This window comes from Mastigoproctus giganteus, chromosome 13 (genome assembly GCF_048544385.1).
Source record: "Mastigoproctus giganteus isolate SK-2022 chromosome 13, ASM4854438v1, whole genome shotgun sequence".
NCBI lineage: Eukaryota > Metazoa > Arthropoda > Arachnida > Uropygi > Thelyphonidae > Mastigoproctus > Mastigoproctus giganteus.
The window spans coordinates 116,781,673-116,792,268 of record NC_143587.1 but is presented as its reverse complement, the minus strand read 5'-3'; the positions used below and the strand labels follow the sequence as shown (position 1 = coordinate 116,792,268).

General features: G+C 39.2%; 1 protein-coding gene across 1 annotated transcript in view; it reads right to left on the bottom strand.

The window, feature by feature from the left end:
* Window positions 1-239: 239 nt before the first annotated feature.
* Window positions 240-10,596, bottom strand: part of LOC150076383 (diacylglycerol lipase-beta-like) — a 281,587-nt gene continuing 271,230 nt past the window's right edge. Inside the window, exon 14 of the mRNA XM_090387345.1 lies at window positions 240-393. Within this exon, the coding sequence (XP_090243471.1) occupies window positions 240-393 (154 nt within the window). The remainder of the gene's footprint in view (window positions 394-10,596) is intronic.

Here is a 10,596-nt window from a genome sequence, read left to right as displayed (position 1 = left end):
ATTACATTTCAAATTCTGAATATAATAATGCAATATTCTTAACTGTTCATTAAAGAATGAAGTTAAATAAAGAAATAAATTCTTGGTATTTAATGTGAGCTTAGTTGTACAAATAGTTTAACACTAATAAGAATCCAACATTTTTTAATAGAGGAATTTCACGGAAGAAGACATTCCTCTATAGTCTTTATTTAATAAGAGAAATATCTAAAATACAAATTTACAATGCCATTTAAAAATCAAGAAATTATTAAACATGACTGTAAAAGCCCTGGATCTTGATTGAATTGAAGAAGGACATCATACAGTAAATGGGGAAAATGATCTGCAATCATTCTCGGTTTAAAAACTACATTCTTAAAGCGATCTGGAGGGACCCACTGCAAACGAAACCTGAAAAATTACAAAGTATATTTATATTGCTATGAGCATGAATAAAAGTAAGATGCCTGTATATGTACATGTATTTATATATACATAATATATCACCAAATATAATCAAGTACCTTAATGTTTGAAAGAACTTTTTATTGACCTAATATTTAATAATGTGTTGGTCCCCTTTTGGACTTGTTTGTAAACTTTGAACCAATCTTTGATAACTGAAAGGCCATACTTTAGTCCAGTCCCCCTTCAACACAGAAGAATGATTCAGCTACTGATTTCAGGTGTTTTGGCCTGGCTTAAAGTAAACATTCTAGTTAATCGTAAAGGTATTCAAATGAGGTTAGGGTCACAGCTCTGAGTATACCAACGAAGCTTTTGCATGACAATGTCAAATCCCTCAATCTATGATCAATATCCTTTGTTATCTTCTTTGCAATCTTTTGCTTCTGCAACCTTCTCTTGATTTCTTTTTTCTCTTGATTTCTGGAAGTTTGGCTGTCTTTTGAAAATTTGTTTCTTTTCTTTCACTGCCCCTACTTGATTCCATCATGTTTCCTTCTCTTTCCTCTTTTTGTAACTCCTAGTATCTCCAAAGTTTTCTCTGATATAAGCTCTAGCACCAATTCTTGTTTCTTCTCTAGTATGCTGCTGCTGCTGCTGTAGAAAAGAGTCATCCAAAAAAATCCACAAAATTATTGTTAGTGTGTGAGTGACCAACTCAGACATTCCAGTCAATATCTGGAAAGTTAAAATCCCCCATATAAGATATTTTGATTTACTGGCCCACTATTTCTCTGCACATTTGTTGTGTTAACCTGATACAGTTATTAAGCCTACAGCATTAGCATAGGCATATGATGCAAGAAAGCAAGCTTATGCAGCATCAGCCAAAAAAAAAAAAAAAACCACTTCCATTTCATTCCTCTGTTCTTTCGAAATACCTGTCCAGCTGAGCCTTAAATTTATTTAGGCTATCAACTTCCACAACAATGCCTGACCAATTTGATTGGACACTATGAGGCAGTCACAAAAGAACTGGATGCAGGGAATAGCTTTGATATTATATACTTGGATCTTTTAGCATTAGCATTAGTAGAGGCATTTGATGCAAGAAAGCAAGCTTATGCAGCATCAGCCAAAAAAAAAAAAAAAAAACCTGCTTCCACTTCACCCCTCTGTTCGTTCAAAATACCTGTCCAGCTGAGCCTTAAACTTATTTAGGCTATCAACCTCCACCACAAGGGATGGAAGTCTGTTCCACCAACCAACCACCCGCTGGCTAAAGGCAAATTTCCGCACGTCTATCCTACATCTGTCTTTCCTCAATTTGAATTTATGCCCCCTCAGGTGATTTTTCTGAGCTAGAGGAAGAATCCCATCAGCATTGAAAGCATCAGCATCTTAGAAAGGCTTTTGATACTGTTGCACATGGAAGACTGCTACACAAATTGGAGCAGTGTGACATTGGAGGCAAATTGCTGCTATGGATAAAGGGGTGGTTGAGGGGGAGAAGACAGAGAGTGGTAATCAATGGACACTGCTCATCGTGGACTAATGTTATTAGTGGAGTCCCTCAGGGCTCACTGTTGGGTCCATTATTGTTTTCTGTATTTATAAATGATATTGATGATGGTATATCAAGCTTAATGTCCAAGTTTGCAGACGATACAAAGGTTGGCAGGGTTGTCAAGGACACTAACTAACACTATGCTGCTGCAACAGGATCTGGAAAGGTTGAGCAGATGGGCTTAGAGGTGGCAAATGAAGTTTAACATTGACAAATGTAAAGTACTACACATGGGAAACAGCAACCCCAGAGCAACGTATCAACTCTGTGGTACAACACTGACAGTGGTAGAGAATGAAAGGGACTCGGGGGTGGTTGTGCAGGCAGATATGAAGTTCTCTGAGCAGTGCAGATGGGCTGCAAGAGTAGCTCATGGAGTATTGTCAAAGATATGCAGGAATTTTTCCAGCAGGGATAAGGAGGTGATTATTCCCTTGTATAAGGCAATGGTCAGTCCACACCTAGAGTACTGTATACAGGTCTGGAGGCCTAATTTCAAGAAGGATGTAGAGCTGCTGGAACGAGTACAGAGAAGGGCAACAAGATTAGTGAATGGAACAAAGGGGTGCTCTTACGAAGAAAGGCTTAAGTTTTGCAAATTACAGTGTCTGGAGACTAGGCACCAGCGAGGTGATCTGATAGAGGTGTATAAAGCCTTGAATGGTTTGAGCATGCTCAATGCTGATGGGATTCTTCCTCTAGCTCAGAATAATCACCTGAGAGGGCATAAATTCAAATTGAGGAAAGACAGATGTAGGATAGACGTGCGGAAATTTGCCTTTAGCCAGCGGGGGGGTTGGTTGGTGGAACAGACTTCCATCCCTTGTCGTGGAGGTTGAAAGCCTAAATAAGTTTAAGGCTCAGCTGGACAGGTATTTTGAATGAACAGAGGGGTGAAGTGGAAGTGGTTTTTTTTTTTTTTTTTTTTTTTTGGCTAATGCTGCATAAGCTTGCTTTCTTGCATCAAATGCCTCTACTAATGCTAATGCTACCAAGGGATGGAAGTCTGTTCCACCAACCAACTATCTGCTGGCCAAAGGCAAATTTCCGCACATCTATCCAAATCTGTCTTTCCTCAATTTGAATTTATGCTCTCTTAGGTGATTATTCTGAGCAAGAGGAAGAATCCCATCAGCATGGAGCATGCTCAAACCATTCAAAGCTTTATACACTTCTATCAGATCACGTCGCTGGTGCCTAGTCTCCAGACACTGTAATTTGCAAAACTTAAGCCTTTCTTCTTAGGAGCAACCCTTTCTTCCATTCACTAATCTTGTTGCCCTTCTCTGTACTTGTTCTAAGCAAGATGATATACCTGACCATTACCCTATACAAGGGAATAATCACCTCCTTATCCCTGCTAGAAAAATTCCTGTATATCATTGACAAGACACCATGAGCTATTCTTGCAGACTGTCTGCACTACTCAGAGAACTTCATATCAGCCTGCACAATTACCCACAGGTCCTTTTCATTCTCTACCACTGTCAGTGTAGTTCCACAGAGTTGATACGTTGCGCTGGAGTTGCTGTTTCCCATATGTAGTACTTTACATTTGTCAATGTTGAACTTCATTTGCCACCTCTCAGCCCATCTGCTCAACCTTTCTAGATCCTGTTGCAGCAGCACAGCGTCAGTAGTGTCCTTAACCACCCTGCCAACCTTTGTATCATCTCCAAACTTGGATATTAAGCTTGATATACCATCATCAATATCATTTATAAATACAGAAAACAATAATGGACCCAACACTGAACCCTGAGGGACTCCACTAATAACATTAGTCCACAATGACTGTACTTGTTAACAGGAGAGATTGCTTCTACAGGGATGGGATACACTTAAATAGAAAGGGTGCAAGAATTTTTGCTGATGCTGTCGAGGCAGTGTTAGGTGGGTCGGAAAACTGCTAGTTGGGGGGGATACTAGGACTAATAGATTAACAGTAGCCACTGGCAGAGGTGGAAGTGATTATTGCACTGCTTCTATTGAAATGAGCAGAAGCCTGAAAAACAAGATGCAGGATATTTCAGAGACTGCTGGGAGTCATTGCGGTACAAGTAAACACATGGATTGTGTTAGGGTAGCTAAGAATTGAAACAGGTGCATGTATACCTGCGTGTACACCAATGCTAGGAGTTTGGTAAATAAATTTGATGAATTTGAGGTATTGCTCAAAACATCAAAGGCAGATATTGTTGGGATATCAGAGACGTTGTGTCACACAGATATAAGTAATGCGGAACTGGAATTTGGGGAATACAATGTGTATAGAAAGGATAGACAGGACAGGAGGGGAGGAGGTGTTATGCTATTAGTTAAGAAACACATACAGTCCAAGGAAGTGAAGCCAGTCGACATCGATGGACAGGGCAGTGTCGAGTCAGTTTGGTGTGACATAAGCATAGGGAAATCAAAATTGAGAGTAGGAGTGTGCTATAGGCCTAATGACTCTGATGAGTATAATAAGATATTGTACAGGGAAATAGTGGGACAGTAAATCAGTGAGTCTTATAATGGGAGATTTTAATTTCCCAGATATTGACTGGAATTTGGGGGCTGGTCACTCACACACTAGCAGGGCTTTTGTGGATTTATTGGATGATTGTTTTCTACATCAGCATGTTCGTGAGGCAACAAGAGGGAGCAATACTCTTGATCTGATTATCAGTAGTGATTCTTCATGCATTAAGAATCTGCAGATAAATGAACCACTTGGTGGCAGTGATCACAGTGTGTTGAAGTGGGATTTACTCAAGGAGGTAACTACCATCAGAGGTAAAGGGAAGGGTTTTTGTTTTCGTAAAGGCGACTATGATGGTCTGAGACAGTATTTAAATTCTATACAGTGGGACCAACTGATGATGTTACCAACAGCAAACTCAAAATGGGAAGCATTCAAGGAACTAATCTTGGAGGCTACCAGGCTTCACATACCAACTAAGAAATATTGTTCAGGGTTTAGGCCTAAATGGTTGTCAGATGAACTAATGAGACATGTGGCAGAGAAGAAAAATGCATGGGATACATACAAATTAATGGGTGACATGGAAGCCTATGATAGATATAAGTTGGCTGTAACCAAGTCACAAAGGAGATTAGGCAGGCAAAGGCAGACTACGAAAAATCCTTGGCAAAGGATGCAAAGAAAAACAGAAAAGAGTTCTTTACATATTTAAACTCAAGAAGGAAAGGGATGAATCAGATTGGTCCACTGGATATTGATGGTTCAACAGTTGAGGATCCTGCTCAGGTGGCTAACAATCTAAACGAGTATTTTGCATCTACATTCACGCATGAGGAGTTATTCAGGAAGGAGAATGATGTAGGTAAAGTAAACATTGGCAGTGAGCTGGATGATTTTGTAATAACTGAGAGGAAAGTGGCGGAGAGATTGTTGAGGATAAACATAAAAAAGGCACCTGGGGTGGATGGGATCTATCCAGTTATATTAAAGGAGGCAGCAAAGGAAGTAAGCAAACCCCTAGCCATAATTATGAGAGCTTCTTTGGACTCAGGGGAGGTACCCATAGACTGGAGATGTGCAAATGTAACCCCAATTCACAAAGGAGGATCAAAGGCTGACACAAGTAATTATAGACCTGTTAGTTTAACTTCTGTTCCAGGTAAATTAATGGAGGCACTGGTTAAAGAAGCACTGCAGGATCATCTAGACAAGAATTCAGTTATAGCTCAGACGCAGCATGGTTTTGTTAAGGGCAGGTCTTGCCTGACCAATTTGATTGGATACTATGATGTAGTCACAAAAGAACTGGATGCAGGGAATAACTTTGATATTATATATTTGGATCTTAGAAAGGCTTTTGATACTGTTGCACATGGAAGACTGCTGCACAAATTGGAGCAGTGTGGCATTGGAGGCAAATTGCTGCTATGGATAAGGGGATGGTTGAGTGGCAGAAGACAGAGAGTGGTAATCAATGGACACTGCTCAACGTGGACTAATGTTATTAGTGGAGTTCCTCAGGGTTCAGTGTTGGGTCCGTTGTTGTTTTCGGTGTTTATGAATGATATTGATGATGGGATATCAAGTTTAAGGTCGAAGTTTGCAGATGATACAAAGGTTGGCAGGGTTGTTAAGGACACTACTGACGCTATGCTGCTGCAACAGGATCTGGAAAGGTTGAACAGATGGGCTGAGAGGTGGCAAATGAAGTTTAACATTGACAAATGTAAAGTACTACATATGGGAAACAGTAACCCCAGAGCAACGTATCAACTCTGCGGTACTACACTGACAGTGATGGAGAATGAAAAGGACCTGGGGATAATTGTGCAGGCAGATATGAAGTTCTCTGAGCAGTGCAGACGAGCTGCAAGAGTAGCTCATGGTGTCTTGTCAATGATAAAGAGGAATTTTTCTAGCTGGGATAAGGAGGTGATTATTCCCTTGTATAAGGCAATGGTTAGGCCACATCTTGAGTACTGTATACAGGTCTGGAGGCCTCATTTCAGGAAGGATGTGGAGCTGCTGGAACGGGTACAGAGAAGGGCAACAAGATTAGTGAATGGAACAAAGGGTTGCTCTTACGAAGAAAGGCTTAAGTTATGCAAATTACAGAGTCTGGAGAATAGGCACCGGAGAGGTGATCTGATAGAGGTGTATAAGGCTTTGAATGGTTTGAGCATGCTCAATGCCAATGGGATTCTTCATCTTGCTCAGAATAATCAGCTCAGAGGGCATAAATTCAAATTGAGGAAGGACGGATGTCGGATAGATGTGCGGAAATTTGCCTTTGGCCAGCGGCTGGTTGGTTGGTGGAACCGACTTCCATCACTTGTTGTTGAAGTTGATAGCCTAAACAAATTTAAAGCTCAACTGGACAGGTATTTCGAACGAACGGAGGGGTGAAATGGGAGTGGTGTGTGTGTGTTTTTTTTTTTTTTTTTTTTTTTTTGGCTGATGCTGAATAAGCTTGCTTTCTTGCATCATATGCCTCTACTAATGCTAATGCTAAAGCCATGCTGTGTCTGAGCTATAAATGACGTCTTGTCTAGATGATCCTGCAGTGCTTCTACCACCTTAAGTGTAGTATCACACAGTTGGTACATTTCTCTGGGGTTACTTCTACCTATATGCAGTACTTTGTATTTGTCAAGGTTAAACTTAAATTGCCACTTCTTAGCCCATCTGCCCAAATTATCTAGATCCTGTTGCAGTAGCACACTTGCCATTACTGTCATTAACAACCCTGCCAACCTTTGTATCATCTGCAAACTTCGACACTAAGCCTGATATACCTTCATCAATATCATTGATAAATATACAAAACAGTGGATCCAACACCGAACCCTGTGGATCTCCACTAATAACATTACCCCACGAAGAGCCGCACCCATTGAATACCACCCTTTGTCTTCTCCCACTCAACCATTCTTTTATCCATTGTAGCAACTTACTCTTAATACCATTCTGCTCCAATTTGTACAATAGTCTTCCATGTGCAACAGTGTCAAAAGCTTTCCTGAAATTCAAATATATGATATCAGAATTATTTTTTGCATCCAGTTCCTTTGTAACCACATTATAATATCCTATCACATTTGTCAGACAAGACTTTCCCTTAACAAACCCATGCAGTGTCTGAATTATTGCTGCAGTCTTGTCTAGATGATCCTGCAATGCATCTTTAACCAGTGACTCCATTATTTTACCCCGAACAGAAGTTAAACTAAATGAAGTTTAACCTTGACAAATGCAAAGTACTGCATATGGGTAGAAGTAACCCCAGAGAAACGTACCAACTGTGTGTGGTACTACACTTAAGGTGGTAGAAAATGAAAAAGACCTGTGAGTAATTGTGCAGTCAGATATGAAGTTTTCTGAGCAATGGAGACAGGCTGCCAGGGCAGGCCATGGGGGTTGTGTCAATGATATATAGGAATTTTGCTAGCAGGGAAAAGGAGGAGATTGTCCCTCTGTATAAGGCAATCATCAGGCCACGCCTTGAGTACTGCGTACAGGTCTGGAGGCCTCATTTTAGGTAGGATGTAGATTTGCTTGAGCGTGTACAGAGAAGGGCAACAAGATTGGTGAGGAGAATGAAGGGATCCTCTTACCAAGAGAGGCTTAAGTTCTGAAAATTGCAGTGGCTGGAGATTAGGCACCTGCGTGGTGATCTGATTGAGGTGTATAAGGCCTTGAATGTGTTGAGCACGCTGAATTCTGATGGGATCCTTCCACTTGTTCAGATTACGAACCTAAGGGAGCATAAATTCAAATTAAGAAAAGACAGATGTAAAATAGATGTGCAGAAATTTGCCTTTAGCCAGCGGGTGGTTAATTTCTGGAAGAAACTTGCATCTGTCCTTGTGGAAGTTGTTGATAGGTTAAATAAATTTAAGGAAGAACTTAACGAAACAGGCCTACGCGCTCTGGATTCATTAAGAGTTTATTACAGTTATACACAGATTTTAATGGTGCAATCGATCTGTTTTGTATTTAAAAATTGCTTCATTAGCAAATATTTTTGATTCCCCTTGGTAATTACATTTAAAATAGTTTTGTTGAACGAAGAAAATTTCCACGTAACATTGTTCTCACCTCTGGCATTTAGGCAATTTAGGTAATTAGAAAGTGCAAATTAAGGATGAAAGGGATTACCGTTTCACAATGTTAGTGGTGTGCATAAAACCTATGCAGTCAAATACCAAGAAGTCGTGCTAATCAATATACTTTCCATAGCCAGTCAGAGGATTAAGAAGATTCTCGACACAGATTATAGCCTCTGGTCAATAGCCGAAAGCTCATATATTTCTTCTTTATTTGTACGCTCTGTGTATAACTGTAATAAACTCTTAAGGAAGAACTGGACAAGCATTTGGAGGGAATGGTGTGATTTTTTTTTTTTTTGGCTGATGCTGCATAAGCTCATACACTTGCTTTCTTGCATCACATGCCACTACTACTACTACTGTTGTATTCTCGATATTCAAATTCTGCATTCCTTATGTCTGAGGGACATCACATCTCCGATATCCCTTCAATGTCTGCTTTGGATGACTAAATGAGTACTTAAATTTCATCAAATTTATTTAGTATGCTCCTAGCATCAGTGGTGAGCTATAGTGAACTTGCAAGATCCCATTGTTATTTTTTTTGAAAATTTGCGAGCCTATTGTCGAGACGATCATTTATTTTACAAATGAAATCCTGAATGCACTTATTGAGTATCTAGGGCTGAAACTACGGTGCGGCAAGTGGGCCCCCATTCCCAGCATTTTAATGGTGCAATCGATCTGTTTTGTATTTAAAAATTGCTTCATTAGCAAATATTTTTGATTCCCCTTGGTAATTACATTTAAAATAGTTTTGTTGAACGAAGAAAATTTCCACGTAACATTGTTCTCACCTCTGGCATTTAGGCAATTTAGGTAATTAGAAAGTGCAAATTAAGGATGAAAGGGATTACCATTTCACAATGTTAGTGGTGTGCATAAAACCTATGCAGTCAAATACCAAGAAGTCGTGCTAATCAATATACTTTCCATAGCCAGTCAGAGGATTAAGAAGATTCTCGACACAGATTATAGCCTCTGGTCAATCTGGGTTGTGGGTCCCCTTTATTCCGACAAATGGGCACATGTTTTTCGGAGAAGTGAGTGATCCATGCCTTCCAGTAAATTTCTCCTGTCTATGTGTACATGGTCACAATTGCTGAATATCCGTGTGATTCCGACATTTTGCATTGTATTTAAAGAACTAGTGAGAGTAGCAACTTAGAGGGGAGGGGACTGAGGCAACTAAGATATCATATAAACTTTGTGAAGATGAAATGTTGGCAGATTTTGAAACTTTGTCAAGCCTTTCACTGTGTAGAAAATGTTCTGAAATATAATGGCGTACAGGCAATAATAAAAAAGAAAAACTGTATCACAAATCTCCAAAAAACTAGTGCAAATTATGGATGATTGCTAAAGAACTTGACTTGGAAACTATAAAGATCAGTCATATGTTCGGGCCATGATGAGCAGCTTGTAGCTTGCAGATGGCAATTGTGGGTTGGAGGAATTATCCCGCTTTGTGCAAGCATTTTGAATCAGAAGTTAAACATTCCGGATTGTTAAATCAACTTTTAGATTTGAAATTTCTTAACCATTTATCACTAATGATTGACATCCTGCAGGGGCTCTCTTACCTTTCAGAAGCTTTACAGAATCACAATGGTAAAAGCATATTAATTAATTATTCAAACTATCAATGCTATTGCTAATTGGAAAAATTCTGAAGGAAATTATGAAGCTAAAATTGAGAGCATGTTGAAGTTAAAAGAATTTGAAGGAATCAAAATTGAAAGTAAAAAATTACCTTGTGACAAGTTATTAAATGCATTGTTTTATCCTTAAAGGATAAGTTATTAATGCAACAGGGTGATTTTAAATTAAATAAAGAAAATAACGATACCATTGAAAGAAATTTTAAACATATGCTACCCGAAATCCTGGAATGTGAAAGAACTTTTGTTTCGGTGGCAAGACGGTGAAAACCGGATAAGAAATTTAAGTTTTCTGATAAAATATGAAATAAAAATTAATGATTTTAGAGATTTTGTTGAAGACAGTTTATCTTTAAAATCGAGTGAAATTACCTTTTCAATTAAGAAAGTCAGAAATATCTTTGA